The following is a 25975-nucleotide window of genomic DNA, read 5'->3' as shown; positions in this document are numbered from 1 at the left end:
AGAGAGAGAAGTATTTATCATGCTTTATAAGGCAGTGGGATTCTCACTGTGACAAATTATTCATGCATGCATGGAAAATGCAAATAATCTACCAGATTAGGTAGTGGTACCTGTCTTATGTGCTGCAAATAGTGAGTGCTTTGAGAACACTGAAAAAGTAAGATATATTGACATGCTTTATTGCAGTAAATGCTAGTAAAATTGCAATCACTATTTAAATCTTAGACCTGAAATAAACTCCACAAAAATAGGCCACTGTGACAAGAGGCAGCTCTTTGCAGAATTAGAGCTTCAGAGATTATATTTATCTTACTATTTTATCAGTGTAATGAGACAAATTATTCCCTGAGTATACACTGATTGAACAACATTAATTTCTCAAAATCAAATGGATGGCCAAAACACAAGTTAACAAGTGGTTATCTACTACAAGGCAACACTTTGTACATTATCCATAGTACTTTTTCTCTTTTTTAAAAGGAATTCTTCATTTTAATACATTTTATAACCAGTGGCATGTTGGTAACTAACAGTAGTGTACATAAACACGTCCACAAAATTTGACATTTGAGTTCTATGTTTTGAAACCAACAAGGAATTCTTGGAATTTCCTTTTTGCTTTTCACCTAGAAGTTTAAAGAACAAATCACATGGCCCACAACACTTTAACCCCTCATTTCCATGAGTAAATCAGCTAAAGTAACCCTGCACAAGACAGAGAGTGTGCTCAACTGCAACAGAAGATTGTGGGCTCAGACTTGCAATTACTGAACAAGAAGAAATGCTCAAACTCCTTTTGCAAAGTAATACATCCTTGAGGGTCAAATGAGCAATGGGATGTACAAAATTTTACCATCTCCTTAGAATTTCTTCAATTTTATTTTCAAGTTTTACAGAAATTTGCTGAAGTGGAGTTTAGAATCCTTCCTCAAGAACCTAGTAATGAGAACAAGAACCTGTTCGCTCAATGATACTTCCAAGTGTCACAGATTCAGACCAAAAAAAACCAACACTGACATAGAACATGTAAATTTATTGGCATAATCTTTATTTTAAAGAGATCTCTGCAATTCAGTGAAAGACATTTTCTTCAGGTAGTGATTTAGGAAAAAACTTTGTAGTAATTATTACTTTATATTCTTATGCAAATATAAAAATACTAAAAAGATATGACACCTTCCCAGGCCAGAGCCCACATTCTCATTCAATTTCATTTGCAATAATCTCAGATTTAAAAGTAAAAAATTAGTAGTCAAAATAAACATTTATGTACAATTTAATTGGAAAAACCTAACATCTAAGATTAGTTAAACGTATTTTTCAAGGTCTAGGCATGCACTGTCAACCAAACTACAATTCTTTGTGACTTTACAATAATATCTTTTGGGTTTTAACACCTTCAGTATCTCTCTTGTGTAGCCATGTTGAAAAAACACACAGACAAGAGGGGAACTCCATGGGATCTCAAGAAATCATTTAGCATATGCAAAGATCAATTAAGCACTTAGTGATACACTGTAGTCTCCAGTGCAGTCTCCAGATATTATTCAAATGCATTAATATTAATCAAAATTAACATTTATTTCTTTCTGTGCAGTTCCTATTGCAATATTATGGCATCTGAATAAAGCAGCAGCTTCCTGGTTTAAGCATTTCTACTCATCTCAGTAATAACCCAGACAGAGCATATTATGACTCAAATGCAAGCAAGCCTTTCTCATCCAAAGATCTTAGTTTTCATGTTTCAGAGGAATTTTTTTTTCCCTGAATATTGGTTCTAAAGAAACAGGGTAGCTTCTTCCCAGCTTTGCCTACAGTAAAAACAATGTCCAGGCCAAACTGTAAGAAAACATAAGGCTCTAGGCTAATACATAGAAACAGCAGAAAACCAGGGAACTGCAGCATGAAGCTAGGTACTTTCTCTACAGCTTTATAAACCTCTCTAAAGAGATAAAATAATCCAAACTCCTAGTTGCATATGTCTAAAACTTTTCAGACTATTGGTATCAAAGTGTATGTACAATAAAAATTACCTAATTTTCATAAAATTTCTGAATAAATATATCACCTTGACACTCTCCTCACAGTGACTTCTATGTGTAATTAAATGTTTTAAATTGCAGTTGTCAGAAGTTTGGGTTTACCTTCATTTCTATTAGAAACCTTCCTTTGCAAAGGAAAATCTCAGGTCAGAATACTTGTGCAAAGCAGTCTGAATTCACATCAACAAAATTAGTAACATTCTGATGTATTTGCAAATCATTTTGTATTTCCAAACAGGGGTTGATAAACTGCACAGTTCTCATTCCAGTCGTCCTTGCTTGGCATCACCTATTGCTCCCCACACATCAAATACAAACTCATCTGGAAATGCAAAGTCTCCAAGAGTTTCATCCAAGGCCACAGCAAACTCATCTGGGTTTTTCTTGTCTCTTCCAGCTTCCACAATTGTTGCAGCTAAAAAGCAACAAAACAAAAGAATGTAATTATCATGAAAGTGACAGCTAACACACAGAACCAGGATAGGGATGGATGGGATTTGAGATGTCTGTTTTCAACAGCTGGTGAGGTCAGCTTAGGGACATGCAAATTTTACCAGGTGAATTTAGGATTCAAGAGGAAATTATGCACTTAAAGTTCATGCTTAGGCCTCTAGAAAGTGAAAAAGTTATTTCTGAAAATCTCAGCCAGGTGGGTCAAATTGTACAGAAGGAAGAGAAAGGCTTTGCTGCTGTGCACAAGAAGCTGGAGCCACCAAGGAACATCTTGGTATCCAGGAGAATGAAAGCAGGCGTGATACAATGGAGTTAAACTGTGATATCTTGTATGCCAACACTGTCCAGCATTTTCTCTTTTTTACCAGAGAAGTATCAGGATTTATCAAGTGCCAGAGCACACTTTAGAAATGGCTACACTGGAGCTGCTGCTTAGGACTGACTCCTTAGTTGCTGTGATCATCCCTCACCTTTTGCCACTGCAGCTTCTCAGACTCCAGGCAAACACAGAAGTCTATCCCAAACACTGGATGCTGCCAACCCATGGATATTAGAGCAAATGCAAACCTGTCTTGATCATGACAGATTTGCACCTGCACCTCCATGAAGGGTGAAAAGAGTCAGCACAGAAATTTCTCCTGGTTAAGCTGGGCCCAGAGCACCACTGGCAGCAAGCTACCATGGTTTGAGGGCAGAATGCTCTGTAAGACACACTCAGCACAAACAGCACTGCTGAATACAGTTTATTTTCTGAGCTGTATCTCTGCTGCACATCCTCTCTTCACAGGAAAATGATGATATAGTACAATAAATGAAACATCAATGTCTGCTTCATTTTGTGATTACTTTATACCCTTGCCTTAAACTGCTAGACGTCCTCCATCTTTTGTTAAACACCAAATTCCTGCCACTTTCTTCACAAGCATATCAAATTCAAGTGTCAAAGCAAAGGATTTGGTAGCTTCTAGCCTTTTCTTAGAGAAAAGTCCAAATGTAAAATGCGTAATATAGTGCCTGAGAAAGGGAAGGAAGTTTTGAAGCCACAAGAAAACATTTTACTGGGACAGTCTGCTATCTACCACATGCACTGTATTGAATCAACATGGCAAAATCTCTCTGAGAAAAATAAAAATAAACATTCCCTGTTCTGAAGTTTTACTACATTTATTTTATTTTGTTGACCTAAAACTCAGCTCAACTTTATTGACAGTTATGAACTTCTGGCAAACAGCACTTGCTGTTGTGCAAACATGTAACAAGCTGTGAGCAAGCGTGAGCCATACTCCACATTGTAAATGTCAACAACAGTAACTCTGAGGAAACTAGATGTTTTGGTTTTAACTGTGTTCAGCTGTGAGGTTCCAATCCCAGTGTGTCAAACTACACAAAGCTGTGCAAGGAAAATGTATGTAAATCTTTACAAATAAACTGCTGTGATGGAAGCAGTTCAAGTGTCCCCAGCCTCCCAGGCACCACTAGCGGTTCTCAAGGACTCTCAAGACCCTACCAGAAGAAACCCTATCCCTGTTGCACTGATTCTCTCTGTGTCCCCTGTGAAGTTCCTCTGACTCTGATTCAGTCAAGTCTGGATGGGAAATAGGCATTAAAGAGGGGACTCTTGTTCTTGGTAAGAGGAACACAAGGATTTGTTCTACAACAGCACTCTCTATTTTCTGACAATGGGGCACAAGAAGGTACTTACAAGGAAGCAAGCTGGAGATAATGAGGTGAAGGGTATAATTGAAACTTCACAGATTTCTGGATATGAAGCTGGATGTAAACTTACTTTTTATAGACACTGGGAGAAGGGTGGAGAGAAAATAGCTGTGCGAGGTGGAGAAAGAACAAACACGTCAAGAGATTGTTACACCAGATATTTAGAAATCAAATGAGTAAGGATCTAGACAAGTGTTCAAGCAGAGTGGGAGCAGGAATGCTTTAAGATAAATTGGCCAAGAGATATGGAAGCACCATATGAAGCAGACAGCAGCAATAACACAAGACAACAAGGCATTATATCACAGTCCAGCTGCTCTGGCTGAAGCTTCAGAATTGCACATAGCAAACTGTCATTAACAAAGTGGTACTTCAAACACAACTTTCTTTAAAGATTTACCTTCCCAAATAACTAAATAGAATTTAAAAAACTGGTTTATTACAGATTTACAAAACTTGAAAACAAAATCCACTAAAAACTTAGCGGATCAACTTTCAACCCAATCAAGCAAGAATCAGAACATCGCCGTGCTAAAGCAGCCTCAAAAAATCCCCCATTTTCACCTGTACTAAGTGTGACCAGCACTGCAGGGCACATTTAATGCAGTGTATTGACTGAGGCACAGTGGCATTCCCAGCCGCTCCTGCAGCCAGAGCCAGGCTCGGTGGCAGCGCGGTGCTGACCTCCAGCGCTGCCCGCCCGCATTGCCGGAGCATCCCCGGGCACAGCGGCACCGCCGGGCTCTGCCACAGCTCCAAGCCCCTGCACTGCCTTCCCGAGGGCCAGCTGCCCTGCCAGCCCGTGATCCCAGCCCCCATTCCCTGCCTGATTCCCCAGCAGCTGCCACAGCCGCGGGACAGTGCTCCCAGGGCGGCAGAACGCGCCCGGTCCCACAGTGACACTGGCGGAATGGATGGCAGAATGCGTCCGGTCACACAGTGACATTGGCGGAATGGATGGCAGAACGCGCCCGGTGGCACGGTGGCATTGGTGGAATTGATGCGCAATTCCCAGGGCAAATCAAAGCCCCTGACTGCCAAGGCATGCAGCAGATACTTGCCAGCTTGAAGGAAACGTTGCTGGTTCTCAGAGGGTGACAGCTTCGTGCCAGATTGTCTCCATTCCCCTCCCTTTTCCCCACTGCTTCTTGTAATCACTTATTGTGCAGCTCTTACAGGAATTTTATTCCAATAGAATATTTTTCCACAGTCAAAAGAGCCTCAATTGTTTTCATATTTTCTTTTTTTCAGTTCACTTCAGGCAACGTTAATGTCTGATTGATTTTTACATAAAATGTGAAAAGTTCAGCAATCTTAAAAGTAGTGAAAGGAATTAGAAGTCTCATCAACTTTAACTAAGAAGTTAATGTCAAGCTTCCCAGAATAGGAACAAAGTAATATGTTGGCTTTTCAAATACAGTTCCTTTAAAATAATCTCCATGATCTTTCACAAAATCCTTATTTTCATTTTTATGGACTCATGGGGCACAAGCCATGCTAGCCACCTTCTGCCTGCCATTCTTATTATCTACCTTACATGGTGGTTTTGCTACCTTTATCCTATACTGTAACTTCTGAAAAAGCTTTTTCGTGACAGAAAGCCTCAATATTTATTTAGCTGTAACGCCATTATAACTTTTGCCTTCATTAAAAGGTAACAAATATTATTGTTCTGTCACTCTAAAGCAGAAAATGAAGCACATTATTGCAGTTTCCAGTATTTAACATTGCTTGGTTTAAGTTTCATGTTGAACATTGTCAGATCTGGTACTCAATAACTATCAGAAATATTTCTGCTTGTTCCATTTTCTTAAATACTAATTCTTCTTGAAGTTTATTTTGTTTAACTAGACTTGCTGCCCTTCCTTTTATTAAAAAAACTCCCATTATTCTCTCAGAGTAAATGAACAGCTGTAAACAATACACCCCTGGATGTATGCAATAAAATCCTTTGGGAAAGGAAGTCTGGTGACAGAAGGAAAAGAAAACAACAGATTCAGGGAGAATATCACTTCAGTTAAAGCATTTAGAGATAAAAACATCTACTGAATATTGATGGGTTGGATTTGTGAGCCAAGAGAAAAAGCTTGGGTAACAAAAAAGGTTTAAACCTGTTAAGATATTTTGACTAGATGGTAAGTTTGAAAAATAAAGTCAAAAATTGAGAAGTTGAGTCCAATTTTTTTAAACAGAAAAGACAGAATATGCAAGGATATTTCAGCCTGATCTCAGTGATAGAAGATTATGAAACAGACTATCTCGTGTGTGATCACATAGCATGGACAGGACAAACAGGGGGTCAGGCCCAGCCAGCATGAGTTTAGGAAAGGCAGGTCCTGCCTGACCAACCTGATCTCCTTTTATGACCAGATGAGCCACCCACAGGACGAGGGGAAGGCTGTGGATGTGCCCACCTGGACTTCAGCAATGCCTTGGATACTGTTCCCCACACCTTTCTCCCAGGGAATCTGGCAGCCCATGGCTGCACCAGGGGATGTGCAGGCTGGACATCAGGAAAAATTTCTTCACTGAAAGGGTGGTTAAGCATTGAATGGGCTGCACAGGGAAGTGGTGGAGCCACCACAGCTGGAAGTACCCAAGAAATGACTGGGTGTGACACTTAGTCTATGTTTAGTTGGCATGGTGGTGTTTGGTCAAAGCCTGGACTCGGTGATATCAGAGCTCTTCTCCAACCCTAATGATGCTGTGATACACCATGCCTGATAATATTATAGAGAGCAACAGAAAGGAAATAATCATCCAAGAGCAGAAAAACAGAACAAAGGGGAAGAAAATACTGGTGGATGAAGCCAAAAGGTGCTAAAAAAAACTGTGGACAGGAAGCCCTTTTGCCATGATTTACCATCGGTAGCATTCTGGGATTAGATCCAGGCCTCCTCCCACCCAGAATTTTTGGGATTAAATACAGTCCATAGCAATTCAAGTCTTACTGATTTAAAAAAATAAATGTCAATATTTTTAACTAGCACTGTTTCCTGAGTAGCTCCTATTAACCAACTGCTCAAATTCCTTTACCAGAAAGCACTCGTAGAATTTAAAATAACCTGAATTATCTCTCAGCTGTGTATTTAAGTTTTAAAGAATGCTGAAGTCAAGCCTTGGCTCAATTTCTTTATGCCCATAAAATGGCTGAAGAATACATTTCCAGAGCCAACTGCCCCTTCTCTGAATTACATACAGTTTTCAGTACAAAGGGGTAAGGAAGTAAAAAGGTAAAAATGCATCCAAAAGCAGGTATGTAAATCTCAATGGCATTTAGATCTCTGAAAATAAAAACTAAAAACTGTGCCAGAAAATAAGTGCATGCATTTTCTTTAACAATTTCCAAGTATTTTGGTCCAGCCTAGGGATTTGTGTGTAGATTTAGTCAGCCATTCTTGAAACTGTCAAGATACTTAACAAAGCAAAAATTAAGGGCTTTATCTCACCTTTAATCCTGTCTGCAATTTAACATTAGTTTTTCCTTCCTTTCTTTCTAACTTATGTCTTAAAACTGGGGCACTGCTTCAGAATTCAATCACACCATGGAAGTGTCATTTTAATGGAGATGAAAGAGTAACATTAACTGACATCCAAAGATTCTGACAAACAGAAGTGCATGGAAGTGAGCAATGATTGAGATCTTAATCACTTGTCAGCTGCACTTTGTGATGACTTGCATTTTCAACTAATCTGGCTTGAGTAATGAGAGAAATTTCGAGCTAAGTGGTGATTGGCATTCTCTGAATGAATCTTTTCCTCATATTTCACTTTCATGGGTGACTGATCACATCCAGTATGTAAAAAACTGACATGTGTTAATTGAACAGATTTGTGACAGGTGATTAGCTCTCCTTTCCTAAAGAATCCTTGAGCTGTTTAATTGTTTTAAAATGGTAAAGTTGGGGGGTTTGAATCATCAACACTGGCTGTTGTCTCTTAGATTTGAACTTCAAGATATGGCTTCAAAGGTGCAAACTAAAGCTACATGAACCCTACAGTCTTTGATTTCTGACAGTTCCTCTTGGTTTCACTACCTTTTGGGGAGGAAAAGAAGAGGTGAGGGACAAAACAACCACCCAGCTGGGAAGAAAAGAGCCTCTCTATGAACAAAGACCTCTTCTTCTTTGAGTATTCTTCTAAGGCTTTTTTTTTTTTTAAGTTTCCAAACTACATACTGAAAGATGAAGGGCATTAGATCTTTTGAGGGGAAAAAAAAATTCAAGGAATTCATGGGAAAACTCTACCAGGTGCTTGGCAACTAACTCAACCTTATGTGTTGAAAGCTGAACTTCTCAGTCTAGTGTGCAAGAGCCATCCTGTTTACAGTACTGAGAGCCAAAAATACAGGGAATACCAGCTCCCACAGGACTGTTCCCATGGACACCAGAAGCAGAGCACCCACAGCTGCTGATTCCTGTAGGGCAAGGAGCCTGGGGACCTTGGAGGTAACCTGCAAGGACAGGAGCTTCCAGAATCCAGGCTGAGCCAGGGCTGCAACAGCTGCAGGACAAAAACAGCTCCCAGAGGGACAGCTGGCAGGGCACCCAGAGCTTTGAAGCCTGAGCCAGGCTGAGGCACAGAGGTTGCAGGAATGAGATGGGACATGGAATCCTCCCTAACCTAAACATGGCTCAGCAGCACACAGACCTCCCAGGAGAGCACTGCATGGCAGCAGCATCACATATTGGAGTGAATGGGAACAGAAATGTTGAGAACTTCTAGATTCCCGGAAATTGGAAAGTTTAGATAGAACCTACAAAACAGAACTCAAGTTTTGGGCAGCTCTGCCCTCTCTTCTATGCCATGAAGCCCAATTCTGCCTTAGACTGAAGCACAAATACTGTTTTAACTACATTTTTTCCTGTGAGAAAACTAGTGGAATCTGTCAAACAGATGCTCACTGGTAGGAGCACCCACAAAAGGCCTTTTGGCTATTGAGATAACCACCTTTTGTTCTCATTCCATGTGCTAACTGCTGCCCCTCCAGCCCTGGAGCTTCATGCCAGGCCTATTTTCTCTTCTGCTTTGCCTTTTCCACTTCTCTCTCATGAAAGGTTTCTTTTCAAGATCACTTTCCATTTAGCCAATTCTTTCCTTTTTCTTGGCTGGTTCTTTTAAGATATTACCATAAGAATAAATACCTTCCTCTTTGTCTCAGTACCAGCAGTTCCACAAGATCCTAGGAGGATTACACCAGCCACAGCAGGCTACAACAGCCAGACTGCAGCTTCTTCCCACACAAACAGAAATTCCTATTTAGTTGTTGTCAGAATAACAAAGAAAAGCAACAGCTGCAAGGACAAGTTTGGTGCATCTTTATGGAACTTATGACACTGGGGTTACATCATTTCTTTCATTATAAATCAATGATTCTTATAACTAGTAAATATTCTGTAAATTTTCTCATGTTCATCAGAACACAGGCTTTAGAGATTTTGATAAATTTGTGTAATTATTCTGTCAGTTGCCTTGCTAAATAGTTGCTTGTTCACTGATGAAGATCTCAGGTTCAAACCTTAGCAATCAACTTTGATGAGTCTATGCCAAGGGGCAAAAAAGCAAATAAACATACTTATTCTGAAGAATTCTTAACCATGGCACACACAAGATCCACTAGAAAATATATACCAGAAAGAATACACTGGTAACAGTTATAGCAAACAACTAAAAAAGTCATGCAATAGTGTATAGCTAATGTGCAGAAAGAATAGAGGATTGATTAATGACATCATAAGGATCGAAGTGGAAGGGTGATTCTTTTATCAGAAAAACACATTTGTAGAAATACAGGCAAGCTGTTGAGACTGCAGGCTGGACAAATTTTGCTTCACTTACATCCAGAGACTAAAGTACTCAATAAATGTTAGACTATAGAAAATGAGAAATTATTTACTCTTGTAGTAATTTATCTGCTAAAAACTCACCTAATTCAATATCTCTTATGCCCATGTATGTTTCAAGAAGCTCATCCACTTTTTTAATTGCTTTTTCTTCAACTTCAGTTGGCTTTGTTGGAATAAAGGGAGAGAACAAAGGTATGATCATATCCATGCAGATTTCAAAATAACCAGCAATGTGCCAGTGATTATCCTTACTCCCACCATGGCCCCTAGACTTACAGAATCTAAAACACACTATTCCACTCTTTCCCTCTTCTCACAAACATAAGCCTTCCTCCTAATATCAAGCCACACAACTCATGCATTCAAACTGAACAGGAGCCTTGTATCTCCTGACAATACAGATCTCCATCAAATCCTTATCAGCTTTAGAAGAGCCCAGAAGAAATAATATTTATTCACCAAACTCTAATCCTAGTTTTGCACAAATTCATGTCAGTGTATCTAATCAGCCTCTCCAAACAACAACCCTTACACCAGCCCTGTACACTTCAGTGTCAGAAATGGAACAAATTCTTCACAACCATCCCACCTCTTTTTTCCCCCCTTCCCTCTTTTCAGCACCCCTTGGTCTAATCTAAATTCATCCATGCAGTTCATGAACTCTAAATCTGGGTTCTGTACTTCCAGGTTCTTCAGCCCCATCCTATCCCTGCTAGTCATCAACTTTAGTTGTTGTCTTCAGTCCCACAAGCTTTGTAACATCCCATTTTTCCTTCCTACTTATCATCCTTGGGGAAGAATAAATCAGAAGCTGGGTGATCAAACTGCTGAGGGGCAATCCCCACCATACCATCTCCTCCACAGTAGCAGGGCCTTTGGCTCTCAGGCGAAGTGTTTCTCTCCCTTTGGAGATTTTAGCCTCTGACAGAGTTCTGACTTTGGACCTTGGCTCCAGCTTTTCTAAAGACAAAACAAATCCAACAAAAATAAAAAAATCAACCAAAACTACATATACAGTACAACAGAATATGAGGTATCGGTTTTGGTTATTACAGTATCTTCACATTTAGCCTAATTGAGATCTAGACTATGTAAAAACCTAATTATAAATCAACTATTCTAAGTATAGCTTTGCTGACAATTTCTTGTCTTCAAATTGTAATATCTGCTCAACTGCACTGAGGCTAGAACAATTGACCAATATATCTAAGCAGGCCTATGGCATTCATTTCATATATGTACCTTGTGTAATTTGATTTCCCTGTTCTGCAGAGAAGTATTTAAATTTAAATACCTTTAAATTAGATAGCAGCTGAAGTCACGGGCCAACTGCTGATTTATTCAGCTCTTTACAGACAGAACACATAGCAGGTTCAGCACTGCAACATTTCTATCTTTCACTGATGCAATGGTGCCAACACTGCTGCTAAGCAGGTGATGATGAGCCACACTGAGCTGAGTTACCAATCTGCTTATCAGCACTCACAGAGCTGAGTGGCCATAAGCAGATCTGCAGGAGGTTTGCCACTGGTTTCACTAAAATTATTTCACAGCTGATGAATCTCTACAAAGAGTATCTGGTTTACACGAAGTTTCCTTTACCTGAATTCAGCCTTTCTTGTTTCGTCCTGGCTAAGGGCACTCCAGTTAGTAGATGGAGCACGGAATCATTTAAGATTTGGGTTTCTTGTTTCAGGATGCAATTTTACATTCAAGAGTGGCAAGGCTTTAATTTACTTACTGACATGGGAATTACACAGTGAATCTGGAAAGTGCTAGAAGAGAGGAGACAATTCTGCAGAACTGCTTTTATTTGCCCTGTTTTCTCTAACAGATTATTCCTCCTTAATAGCAGGCCTTTCTAATAAGCTCTTCTTTAACATGTTATATTAATTTTGCTCAGATAGACTTCAGCTCATCATTATGCATAAGTGGTCACAAATCTAGATTATTATGCTGAACAGTATGCTTGAAAAGTAAATTTTATTAGCTTTTATGATACAAATAGGTATGTCAAAGTCTCATATATATCCTTAGGATCAACACTTTTTCTTTATCCTTTTATTGCTTCAAGGACAGTTTAAAACATCCTTAAGATTGTCATCATTTCTGCTAGACTTGTTTCAAAAAGTCATTCCTGATAAAAAACTCCCATATTTTTCAAATTCTGTCACCATTATCACCTTAGAACTCATGATTTGAGATAACCTTCATTTGCAGTACTTTAGACCAAAACACTCTGGCTATCACAGAAACTATTTTTCATGTTCACATAATTAAAATGCAGAGTTTGTGTTATGCTGCCTTTACTTTGTTTCTATTCATTTTTCACAATTCACAGACGCTTGTGACTGGTACAAATCTTTTATTCTGTGCTACAAGCCTTGCCTAGGGGAGCTGAGACAGCCTGTGTGTATATGGTAGAAGGATGTCCAACCAGTAAATTATGCTTATTTCACATTTCACTGAGAGGAAGAAAAATAAAAATAATTTCACACAGAGGTTTGTCTATTATTTCTGTACCCTCACCAAATTCTGTTGAAATTAACAGGAATTCAGCACCTCTTTGCTGAGCAGGATCTGGACCTTGTCTGTCATCTCCTCTGGGGCTATTCTTAGTGCTTAAGCTGCAGCTTAAGCATTATCTTTGTGCCTGAAGCCTGACTGTACCTAAGGCTAAAGGCAGGACGTTTTAACCTACTGAGCACTGCAACTTGCAAGTGAATTTCTGTAGGGTAAAAAATAATGTGCACATTCCAAAAATCTCTCCACAAAGCTCTGGTTGCCTCTTAAATCGATGGCAGAAGAAAGGTATTGCCATGAAATTAGTGCATTTCCTCCTCTACATCACAGACTAAAAGGTATCTCAGTCACCTGACTAAAGTAAAAACTATTAAATTATAACTGAAGTCATCAATCAAATGCTGATTTACCCTGTTCTTTACAAACAGACCGTGTAACACTTCTAGCATTGAACACAAATTACAGGCCCATATTAAAAAGAGGTATTGCTGCATTACTAATTGTGATGGACAACACATGCAATTTTTTAGCATAATGTATAACATACACATTTACTTAACAGCAGTACCAACTTACATACAAACACATTAGAGATCAATTCATAACTTCCTTTCTTTACAGAAGCACCAAAAGCAAAAGAAAAAAATCTTTGCATTTCTCTCATTTTCAATTTCTGCTACTATTCTGACACCAAGTGTCAAGACTGGTGTATGACAGTAGCTGTAAACTACTAACACATAAAAAAAATTTTGAAAAACAAACATTAAAAATTTTTGCTGCTGTAGTGAAGACAGTGATATTGAATTGACTGTTACTGCAGAAGGCCTCATACAGATTTGTGATTTAGCATCATTTTGAAGTTTTTATTACAGGAAAATGCTATATGGTTTGGGGAGCGGATCCAAACAATTGACATAATAAAATTTGTAACTCGGTCTCTACTTTGACTGCCTGAGCAAAACTTCCCTATTTTGTTCTCTTTTTTGTTTGTTTTCTACATTGATAAGAGTTTACATATACAAGAATTAACAGTAGGTGTGCATTCTCCTATTTAAGCAGCACTTCTCATTGCATGCAGGTGGCAAGCAAAGACAGAGATTTGCAATTCTGCTTTCTTCCAATTCTGTTACCAGCTGCATGACTGGAGATCCACAAAAGGCTGGGGAGGGGGAGAGGGGAACAGGCAGTCAGCAAAGGAGCTGCTCTGGGGAACCCCAGACAGTGCTTGCTGCAGACTCCTTCTGCATCAGAGAGCACAGACCCCAGTAAAGGGTACAGAAATAGAAAAGCCTGACACACAGAACAACAGGGATTATGTACCAATAGAGGAAAAAAGGAGTTTTGAGGATCAGGACATTAATGAAGTGATCCATGCTTTAAAACTGTGCCTATGAAACAATCCCTGTTCTATTTTTGCAACTTCATGTAGTGGCAGAAGAGACTGAGTAATGCTCAGGTGAGGTAACCCACACCAGATGACTGCTGGACAAAACAAGATGGAAGACAATCCATTCATAAATCTTCCACTTGAAAGAAAAAAACCTAAATGTACTTTCTTGTAGTAGTTATGTTACCACACGTGGACACCTGGCTGCTCTCTGAAAACAAACCCACAATGTTATGCAAGGATGGGATTTTACCACCAAGGTGTTTTACTGAACAAGGTGGACAGTCAGGTCACTCACCAAATGCTTTCAAAGGCTCTACCAACTCCAGCTTAAACTTCTGACCTTTCTCCAGATCTTTTAGCATTTTGGCAACTTCATAATGCCGACACTCTGACACATTTTTCCCGTTTATGGTCTCTATGTGATCACCCACACAGACAGTTTTGGTTTGGTCCATAATGCTGCCTTCTTTGATTCGCTATTTTGAAAAAAAAAAAAAAAAAAACACCAGAATTAAAAACATTTCTTTAAAAGGTGATTGTTTTTAAGAGGTGACACCACCAAGTTTCAAGAATGTTAGTTAACAATATCAGTATTACTGAGCTTATTATTCCAGCAGTGTGTTTTGTCTATGAGATTATCATAAAACATATTTTGAAAAGCATTATTTTTCAAAGTGTTTTAATAAGCATTGAATATACAATCAGACAGGGAAAAAAAGAATGCAACCACACTTTAGAAGTAAGGAATTCTGAATAACCTAATATTTTTGTGCTTTAAAACTGTTTACAGACATCTCAGCAATGTGAATGGTTATTCAAGTTTTTGGGGGTTTTCTATTTAATAGCTTGACAAGCATAGGAGCAGAATTTTTCTCTTCTCAAGTTTAGTCCAGGGACTTAGTACAAAATTACATATTGTAAAGGGCTGATCTTAATAAGACTCATCCCCAGTGCTGAAACTACTGTTCTCCTCATTAAGCTATACTGTAAGCTGTATATTAAAGGATATCCTCTGAAATAATAAAGAATAAGAAAATCTTTTAACTGCTATCTCATGGAAAACACAAATAGTCTAAAAGTCATAACAGAAGTTACAGCTTTAATGAAGTGTAATTTAAAAAGTATGGGGAAAAATCTTTAAAATATCTCTGACAGTTTAAATTTCAGTGATTCTGCTTTTTGTTGTTACATACTGCCATATTGGTTCATTGTGTGCATACATCTCTTAAGCCATTATTATATTGCTATTGGATAGACAAGCCATGACATAGTAAAATACCTTTTATTTTGCAGATACAAATTTCATTCTAAAGCATTCCTGAAGAACAATCTTTCCAACCAAGACTGGCGTGGCTCAGCTGACTGTGTGTGAGATAACAGTGAGACAAGGCAGAAAAGCAGCTGCCACCTCCCACTGCAGCAGCCAGCCCGGCTGTGCAATCCTCCGGGAGCTGCTCCTGTCCCCGCACAGGGCTGAGCCCACACATGAGAGAGGCAGTGGGAGTGTGAGTGCTCACTGCCACACACTGCACTGCCAGCATTTGAAGCTTCAGGCTCAGTTTAACTCTTTCTAGCCCTAAACAGAAGCCTGGTGGTGACTGTGGATGTGGTACTGTACGCACCAAAAACCAAATGTGCCAAATGCGCTCCTGTTACCAGGACCCAAAACCTGCCCCACACAGCTTCAATCAATGTTTAGTCTACAAGTCAAATATTCATTTAGCTTCTCTTCTTAGCACTTGGATCCACACACTAAAACTGTGGAAATAATATTCACTGGCTGTTATTTGTGTCACTTGTTATCATCACTCCAAGTTAACAGACTGAGACAGTCGAGCTACACTGTTACAGTAATTAAGATGCAATTGCCTGTATTTCAAGTGCTCTACAGTCCATTGAGAAGCTATGAGGATCTATATTTCCCATGCAATGCCTACTCTATTCGATAATGTCTCCTTGTACACCACTCAGTCATACTTCAAGTTCTACTGCTGTTCTTTGAATGCTAATTTGACTCCATAATACCTTTTCCCACCTGCCTGTGTACCCCAAAAACAAATTTGTGAAAGCAGAATGACACCAGGTTTTGTTCTTAGTAAGGCAAAACAAGATTGAATTTCATAGGAAAAAGCCCTGCAGTAGTGTCAGGTTTAAAATTGGTTGGGTTACCACATCAAACCTAGAAACTACGGTGTTATTCAAAATGCAGTAAAATAACTACAATCCGTAGCAACCTTCAACAACCTGCCAATCAGTAAATTCAGTATTAATTTTTAATTAAGAACAGGACACAGCCACAATTTTTTAAGGAAAATATATGTACATAAGCAAAAAAAAAAAAAAATCAATAACACTTTAGAGACAGTCTCTGCTTAGTCATTTACCTAGAAAATATAGTAATAAAAAAGATGCAGCCTTTACTTTTATATATATGTGTATATATATAAATCAGCATTTTCTATGCTGATTTAAAAGATCCATCAGCTAAATCTGCAACAACAACAAACAAAGTATGCTCCTAGAAACTCCATAAAACTTCACCTTCATTCCCATGAAGACCGCATCATTTTCATTACAATGCTTATTATTAGACCAGTACAAGGAAAAAGAATATATATTTGCTCAGAGGACTTTTACACAATTTACTGGAAGTTACAGCTTGTCTGGCTAATGTTGTGAGGGTTTTCCAGTGTGCTCCGATTGTGCAGTAGCCTATGTGAGGGCTGTTACCAAGCAAGCACAAAGGGAGTGTCACTGCACAGGGCCGCACTCGTGAACGCTGCTCACTGAAGCATTGCTTCAATGCCTTCTTTTAAAATGCCACATAAGCAGCAGCATGACTGAATGTTATGGGCTGTATAGATGCCATCACTAGAAATTCACAGTTCTTTGTAAACATAAAAGTTAGGCTATGATTTTGCCAAAATGCTTAGTGAAACCTTTATTGCATCTTGACTTTCACAAACAGGACCGCAGTCACATTTTTCCACAACAAAGACAAGCAAACCAATTCCTAAACCATGTCTTGTTTTATAGCCATGGTAGCTAAGGAATGAACAGAAAATACAACCTCTCCATACAAAAGCTCTGTTTACAGTGAGAACAATGATTGGGGCAGCAGTAATCAAATATAATTGCTAATGCCTCACTAATAATGGGTAACTGGAATATATAAGAGCAAAGAATCTCAAAAAGGCAGAAAATGTGATTAAGGTTCCTAATACCTAGTCTAGCAAGAAAGGCAGCATCATTTCATAAGCCTCTACTTGTCTCAAAACATACTGCCTCTAGGTCAGACAGAAGAGAAGGAAAGCAATTATGATTAATATACTGAGTATGTTACTGCCCATACTTGCTACTCAAGCTCATTGCGGTAATCCACATCCTTGTAATTCACCCTATCTAAGGCAACAATACAGGAAAGCTGAAAAACCACTGTACTTGCCCCTGCTCTTGCACAGCACAAAGGCTTCTACCCTAGGAACAGCCAAAGACTGAAAGAACATGATCTCATTATCACATGAGTGAGAGAAGTTCTATAAGCATCTAATAAATGACATCAGAAAATCAGTTTAAAACAGGAGGGGGCAGATGCAAGCAGTATCTAACACCTACCATCTCAGGGTAGCTCAGGAGATACAATGGTCTCATTGTGAAACTGGTACACGTTACAGAAGCAACGAAGAAATGAATTGATTTTGAATGACATGCAGTACAGATTAGCTGAACTAATTTTGAATTATGTACCTAAAGAAAAGCAACTTTATTCTTTACTTACCATATATATGATAATAAAAGATCTTATCGTTCTAAAGGATCATGAAACCAATAATTAACCAATTATAGTAACAGGGGCTTCTATAGAACAAAGTATTTCACTGGTAATTAAGTTTACCTTTATAAAGGCACAGCCAGTTCCATTGTCTGTAATGGTAAGTCCCAGCATATCATCAGTTTTAAGAACTTCCACTTCTTTTCGCTGTCCTTTCACATGGGCAAATATGAAATCTTCAAGGCCAATTTGTGCACCTAAGAGCTTGTCCATATCAACTTTATGAGTGTTCAAAGTGCAAAACATGATCTGGGCAGAAGGAAAGCAAACACATTAACAGTGCATTAGGCTTGGTGAGTTTGACAGGAAACCAAAATGAGAGCACAGTTCAGGCCCTGTGACAGGTCCATAGCTTAAGTGATCCCCTTCTTCTCCAGCTATACCAGGAGAAGGAATAGTCTCCATCCACACAGGAAGCATTGGTAGCTCAAAGTGCAGGTGAGAGCTGGCAGGGAACATAGGAAAGAGCCCTCCCTGAGCCTCTCAAGGCCTGTCTGAGCACACCAGCCCTGAGAGAGGCATCTTGAGCTGCTACAGCTTGCACCAGGTCAGAGTAAGCAAACTGAAAAGCCATCACCATCTTTGGCTTCATCATTCACCCACCTCAAATTCCACCTGATCCGAAGATCACTAGGGATTAGTTTAAAACTTATTAGTTGAAAGGAGTTTAATGGGAAGGAAAAAAAAGAGAGCTTATCAAAACAAAAGAGTCATAAGAGAGCATGAAATGGTTGGTATTGCCCCATGTGTTCCCTCATTAGCTCAGAGCACATTGTCTCCAGTGGGCTTCATTAGTTCCTGCTCTTCCCCAGCATGAGCTGGGGTCATCCCTGTTCCAGTAAAAGCAAGGCTTAATAAAAAAGTCAAATTGCTTCCTTATAAATCAGCTTTTCTGAGGGATTTCCCTTCAGCACTGGATATCAGGCAGTCCTTTTTCTCCTTCCACTTATGCCAGCTCCTCAGCAGGGAGGTTTCCTGTCCTGGCCATAGGCAGGGTGAGAGCAATCCATCTGTGCTGCCTGGGACCAGAGATGCTCCTGCCCACCAGGAGCTGCAAGAAGGAATGTGCCAAGCCCAGCCCAGCCATCACAGCTGCAGTAATGACAGTGCCCAAGCCTTTCCAAGCTGCAGCAGGAGAACCGTGAGGGCCAAGGGAAGCCCAGCTCCTCCTGGACAGCACGGAGGGCACAGGGCAGCAGCCAAACCAGAGACTCTGTGCTCCCATAGAAACTTGGGGAGTCCTTAAAATCTACTTGACTGAGGCAAAGACATGGAGTTTCCACATCAGAACACTACACTGCCCTTTTCTTTCCTCCTGGGATCACTGGATGAAAGCAGAAAAATTGAAATGAAAGTAACCAACCTGTTTACATTGATTCCAGGTCAAAAGAAGAGTGGATACTTTTACTAATGTATTTCACAAAGAGCATTCAAGTTTCTGGAGCTTTTTAGGACTTGGATTCTGTAACTATGGGGGTTTTAATCTTAAAAGACTGAAAGTTAATAGAGAGATTGTGTTTCTTGATAGAGGTCTTGTTTAGTTGCTGGTTTTGAAAACAAAACAAATAAAAAACCCCCAGCAAACAGCCTCACTTCAATGACTACTTGCTTATCTCATCTAATCCATCAAACATCCACTGCAATCTAACACCTTATTTAACAATGAAAGTCGGAACAGCACACCCTTAGCAGACATTAGTTTTATTTGCTCGGGTAATGCAAAGGTTTTTAGTTAAACAATACTCCAGATATAACTACACCTAGAGAAATTAATCTGGTTTTAAGTAGAAAATTGAATATAATAATGATGATAATAATAATCTCTAATGATAAACTCCTTTTTAAAACAAAAAAAATTAAAAACAGATGATATCAAGTTCACATACACATTTTCAGCTTTCTCAAGCTACATAACTTTGCCAGTTTAAAATGGTAACTCAGTTCTCTGTTCATTTTTCCTGTGATGAATAACAAGCACTGTCTTTACATTTTAGACATTAGCATCCTTCATCTGACCTTGTCAAACAGACAATCTAGTAAATACTGTCACACCTTTGAATAGATAAAATTGGCAACAGAGAAGAAATGTGATATTTAGAAACTTGATCCAGAGTTTCTCTTTATAGATCTTCATCTGGATGGCATTCCTACTACAGCCTATAAGTCTGCAGAATTTTTTGTGAGTCAGTTCTGTGTTAGCCACAAGGCTGAGAGAGCATCAGCTAGTCAAAAATAAAACTTAAATCATTCTTCATCCTCTTTAGTGAACAACTGCTTTTTCTCAGAAGAGATATATGCAAAGAGTAATGTACTAAAGATGTATCTACCCAGAAGGATATACCAGTACACCATCAACCAGTTATAGCATAGCTTTATTTGTACACAGCTGAGACCTATTCATTCAGAAATGGTACTTTTCATAGATTTTACATAGGTTAAATATTGGTACCTAATGCCAGATTATATACTTGAATACTTAAACAACAGGTTTCCACTCCCTCAAACTTTTGCATATTTTTAATAGTAATTTTCGTATTCAAAAATGAAACAAGAAAAAAATTCAATGTGTAATTCTCATGGTTAAGTCTTTTCTGTCCTTACCCTAAACCTTCATAGGCATTTGGTCCCTAACTCAGTATACCAGTGTTGTGAATATTTCATGCCAACTTCAGCAAGATATTATAAATCAGAACTGTTACATCAGTCTCAAAGTATCTAGGATACCTCCTTCACAAAGAGTTATCATCTTCTGCAGCACTCAGAAGAAGGAAATTCCATGTTGCTGGACACTAGGGGCTTATGCACAACTTTATAAAATAGATTTGTCCCCTAAGATTACTAACAGATCATTCCCTGTATCCATATTTTCAATTGGAAGAGACCACATTATCCAACAAAACCAGGGCTATATAAAGAAATATAAACATGTGTTATGTAAAGAAATGGTATTAGCTAAGAAAAAGAGGGTTACATGATGTGTTATATAAAGTATGTATGCAGTACCATATTGCATGTTCTATACATTAATTGTACTCTTATCTTCCATATTGAGCTGACACCTTGAGAAGAACTCAAAAATGAGTTGGTTGATAGATTATATACTCAGAAGCTATTGAAAATGTATTCAAAATCTCAGATAACTTCACAGAGATCATAATCACTTTCTGTTTAAGAGGTAGGGAACTGGGAATTTTAATTCTGAGCAAGATGTAACACCCACTGACATATTTCCCTATACATGCAGATGCCATCATATCAAGAAATCACCAATGCATTTTCACTTTATCTTCCCCAAGGAAAATGTGAGAGCCTTGACCAGCTTCAGCAACAGGAAGAGAGTAACCAGCTCCTCCAAGTTCTAGTGAGCTTTTGGTACTGTCAGGTATTTAGCCTGGTCAATACATTCAAAAGCTTATAAAATTAGCATTCAATGTTTTGCTGTTTGTTTTGGGATTTGGTTGGGGTTTTTTTCCTTTGGGTATTTGGTCTTTTTATACACAAGTATTACAGTGTAATACAGTGTACACAAGTAATTAAAGTGTAAATTTTTCCATCCAATTATTTCCATCCTAATATTTCAAATACTTTCAATTAAAGTATTGGAAAAGACACAGCAAGCATCACATGCAATATGGGTGTGACATTTAAGCACTGCTTAGGGAAACAGCAAGCAAACAATTCTTGCCATAGGAATGGGAGGAGGTGTTTTGTAGGGAGTGTTAAGTTTGCTCATTTAAAGTATTCAATCTGTAGGCGTGATTGTGAGCAATTTCTTTCAACAGATAAGCTTAACAATAAAACTTTCAACATTTTGGTGATGAGGATTTCACAAGCTAACCCTTTTCTCTAAAACACACTTCAGATTTTTTATTATTAAAAGGGCAGTCTTGCTCAGAAAGACAAGTTTCAGCAGTGGCTTATTTGTCAGCAGCCTTTCATAAAATTTTAAACTGAACAGGTTTAAATCAAATATTTTTATGAAAGTTTAATGTGGCACAGCCTCACCGTATACTTGACTGTTTTAGCATGAGGAGGCAAGGCCTGTGCAACTACAGCCCACACAAAGCTCAGCAGCTGAATTCCTGCTACTGGAAGAGAAAGAGGGAACTGCATTTCTGCCCTTACTGCTGCCAGCAAGGTCTGAATTACCCTGGTGATTCCTTACACTGTGAAAAATTCCTCCCACTGTGAAAGAAACCCCAACCGGCAAGGGCTCTGGATAGGCACAGCCATCTAGCATTAAGTTTAGTTCACCAGCCCCACCACATTTCACCTTTCAAAGCAAACAAAATAATCAAAAGGCAAATTGCAAGTAGGCAAACCAGAAGTCCTTACAGTTTCTATGGGTTACCATTCCCTTCTTGTCTGATCAAGAAATAGCCCAGCTACAGCTGGACTTTAATATCCACGTTCTCAGTGCCTGATTAGCTACTCTGAATACTTTAAAGCCCTACCATGTGCTCTCACAGGAGAACACCACCACCAAATGCCTTAACAGACCCACATTGTCCTTCAGTCAGTGCTCATTTATTTATCATACAGGCTGCACTCAGCACTTTCACCCGCATGGGGAACATTCCCTGCTACATTCCCAATAGTCAGAGTGGAGTAGTAATCCTAAAAGGCCAAAGCTACACATAAATACTTTTTCCTACTTCAACCTCCTTAGAAAAAATAAGGGAAGATATTTCTATTATTTATGCAAACAGAAACATACACGTAAGTGTGTGTGGGTTGTGGTTTTAGTTAAGAGTTGCATCTATCTTTTTTTTAGCTCTGTGCTTTCTTGTTGAAAGCTTGTTGAAGTAATCAAGTTAAATGTGATGTACCTCAAACAACACACATAACAATGATGCTGGAAATTATAAAACTTCCTTTTTTTTAATGTAACTTTAGCAAGGGGTTTGTTCTCCTTCGCCCAGGGGGAGGAGAGTTGAAGTTTCTCCTTACAACACTCTTCATCAGGGTTTAAAATTTTAAATTTTAACATTCACAGATTGGGAGTAGCCAGAAGGTACACAGGAGATAAGAGAACATTATCGACCATTAGCTCCCCAAAATCACCCCCTGGCGTGGCCTGAGATACCTGGTCTGGGAAAAGACTGATAAGAGAACTGAAGAATGAGGACCAACTTAGCAAAGGGATCAATCAAATCAATTGAAGGCAATAGGAGATCGAATACTAAGCATTGTCTAATTTAAGACCAGCAAACAAGAATTTCTTTGAGTTTGTCTGTATCTTTTTTCCTGCAGTTTTGGTGTCAATGACACAGGCAATGTATTGCCAGAAGCGATATTCACTCCTCCTCCCTGGGGAAAGAACAATCACCTTGGACAGAGAAAGTGCTGGACATTGTAAAAGTCAGAGAGGTGGGCAGAAAGGGAGACCTCTGCCTACCCCTCAGCTCAAAAGGGGTAAGAGATATATAAAACACCTACAAGAAAGGATGAGTGCAGGAAAAGCCTCAGAAAGCAGCTGTTGTGTCTCACTCCTTCATAGACACCCAGCAAACACACATCCCCTTTGAAGCTATACCCATCCTGTCCCCATCCTCCCCCACTCATGATCCAGGTCTGCACAGAAGTTTCTGTCAGTGTCTGTCCAACAAATACTGTGTTTTATATAAACTTCTGTCACTGTTGGCAGTCAATCCCAGAACCTGGAATGGATTCTCCAGCAGAAACTGAACTCAGCTGGTCCCGGGAGGTGTGATCCAAAGAGGAAAAGAAGCGCTGTAAGCATGTGGAGTCAAAAGGAGAAGTGACAGATTACAAGTACAGCTCATTCAGAATAGTATTAAAACACTTAGGCAGGAATTTATCCAAGAATCCATTCTGCTGGCTGCCCTGCGGTAACCTCACATCCCATGTTAAATGTATTCACTTCTGCAAAAGGCATCTGAATGCTCCCTGCACAGAGCTGAGCTCTTCCCCTCCACTCCCCCCCAGCATTTTCCAGCCCAGGCACTGCAGGGCGGAGATCCCTGCGATAGGAGCTGTTTCCAAAGGCTGTCACGTGTGGGTATCACACTGCCCGCAGCCTCCAGCAGAGCTGGGTCACTGAAACTTTCCTAGACAGGTAACACCTACAAATGGCATTTGAGTACCTGAGCGTCCTGCAGTTCGCTGAGATGCAGCTTCTGGCATTATTCTTTACACCAGACTATCTGTCCAAAAGCAGTTTTAATGAATAGATACTACCATTTAAAATAAATTCTAATAAATTCACATTTCTTGGCTGTTCACTGATCTATCCCGTTTCTATGCATGACTCTCTGATCTGAATTCTTCACTCTGCCACCTTTACATCAGGAAATATTTTTGTTCACTATTTTCACATCATACAACTTTCTTAAAGCCAACTGAATTTCTGGAGTAGAAGATTTTATGTTCAGTGCCTCCAGCAATAATTCTCCATCCATTTTTAGCAATAAGCCACATTTCAAAAAAATTAAAGAAATGGAGCACTAGGGAGAAAAAGGAAATAAGAAAATTCTCCAGTCTGGCACATGGCTGGCAATATATGCCATGATATGTGGTGCTTCCTCTAAAACCTCTGAGAGTGTCAGATTATACATCTAACAGGAGAAACAGGAGCACACCATTCAGACAAAATTAAATTTCTCTGTGAAAGCTGCTCTTTCTCAAGTCATGGAGCCAAAAGTTTAACAGTGAAAGGAAGAAAACTAAAATAGAAGACAATCTGGTGATTATGAGAACTTGAGAATACAATGTATAACTGAGATGGAACAGAACAAAAGGGAAGCAGCAGCTCAGGATGAAAAGAAAACAAAGGAGCAGAAGGTCAGAAAGCAGCTGGGGAGGTCTGGGACACTGATGCATTGCCTCTTAATTACTTAATGCAACACTGACTGATTAAACTGTATTCACTGCTACCGCCACTTCCCCTTTACAATTTACTATTTGAAATGCTACATCAGGCCACAGCAAACTCAGAACAAAGCCTGTAGTAGAAGTAGTCTTTACAACTTTTTCAAAAGTCATCCACAAAGAAGAAAACAAGTAAAGCTGTACAGCCACACGTAGGCATAATGAAATGTTAGCCCTCTGTTTCAACTTGCCACTCGGAGGTTAAGGTTCAAAGAACCACATAGGAAGAACTTGATATGGCCACTACCTTTTAACTAAGAGAAAACAATGCATTTACAAACACAAATGAATCATTATCCAAACAAATGTTTAGAACATGGCTCAGAAAAAAAAAGATCAAAAAGGCAGCAGAGCTTAAAAAGGAATCCTGTTACAGACTTAAATTTAACTCCATTGGAACAGTGAACACTTTAAAAATAATTACCTGATAAAGCAGAAAACTTTCCAAACATCACTTTCAGCCGAAATTTTAAAATGCAGTACGATTCAGGGCATTTATACCACATGCCTTACCCTTCCAATGCATTCATTCTGGGTATTTAGCCTCATAAATCGTTGTCCCTTTTTTAACTGGAACGCAGCAATGCCCAAGAGCTGTCTCAAACAGCAGCTGGCAACAGGTTAACCGAGACCCTGGAGTTTGGGTCAAGAGGACCATTGTTTTTACCATGCAAGAGCTAAATACAGCCACATGTATGCCTTTTCCCGCACGGTAACGCTCATTTGGAAAAGCCATGGGAAGTTTTTCCTCCCAGGCAGTGCAAAGCAGTCCCGTCCCCACGGGCCCGCGCAAAGGCCGGGGCAGGGCGCCGGGGCAGGGCGGTGGGGCAGAGCGCCGGGGCAGGGCGCCGAACAGCCCCGGCGCCCGCTGGCGCCCCCGGAGGCCTGGCGGGTCCCGGCCGCGGCGGTGCCGGCCCTACCTGGGCGGGGTGGATGCCGAAGGCCGCCGCGATGCGGGCGTACAGCTCGCGGGCGCTGCCGAAGCCCTCCACGCGGCCCGTGGGGCTGCCGTGCGCCAGCTGCGTGTGGAACTGCAGCCGCGCCGCGCTGGCCGACGGCGCCGGGGCCGCCGCGGGGGCCGGGGCCGCCGCCTCGCTCTCCACCAGCTTGAAGGTCTCCTTGGACTTGTCCTTCTTCTTGTGTCTCAGTCCCAGCGGCATCTTCCGCACCAGCCCCGGGCTCCTGCGGCCGCCGCCGCCCGCGCTGGACTCTGCCCCCGGCGCGGCGCCGCCCCGGCCCCGCGGCCATCGCGGCCGCCAGGTGCTGCCCGGCCCCGCCCCGG

The 25975-nt window shown here is 40.0% G+C and overlaps 1 protein-coding gene across 5 annotated transcripts; it reads right to left on the bottom strand.

Annotated features, from left to right (window-relative positions):
* Positions 1-1018: 1018 nt before the first annotated feature.
* Positions 1019-25975, bottom strand: GIPC2 (GIPC PDZ domain containing family member 2). Of its 5 annotated transcripts, none has more exons than XR_012581297.1 (7): positions 25614-25975; positions 17866-18051; positions 14266-14446; positions 10908-11017; positions 10139-10220; positions 4198-4319; positions 2284-2457 (listed from the first exon to the last, which is right to left on the bottom strand). XR_012581297.1 is itself a non-coding variant. In XM_074545993.1 (7 exons), the coding sequence occupies exons 1-6, from the start codon at positions 25851-25853 to the stop codon at positions 4285-4287; spliced, it is 834 nt and encodes a 277-aa protein (XP_074402094.1). In that variant the 5' UTR covers positions 25854-25975; the 3' UTR covers positions 2284-2457; positions 4282-4284. The 5 variants fall into 5 exon arrangements, 4 of the variants coding, with proteins under 4 accessions (XP_074402093.1, XP_074402095.1, XP_074402096.1 ...); XM_074545993.1 differs by having other exon boundaries at positions 4282-4319; XM_074545992.1 differs by lacking the exon at positions 4198-4319 and having other exon boundaries at positions 1019-2457; positions 25614-25973.

Source organism: Zonotrichia albicollis, chromosome 8 (genome assembly GCF_047830755.1).
Source record: "Zonotrichia albicollis isolate bZonAlb1 chromosome 8, bZonAlb1.hap1, whole genome shotgun sequence".
NCBI classification, from domain to species: domain Eukaryota; kingdom Metazoa; phylum Chordata; class Aves; order Passeriformes; family Passerellidae; genus Zonotrichia; species Zonotrichia albicollis.
This window is presented reverse-complemented; position numbering and strand designations above follow the sequence as displayed.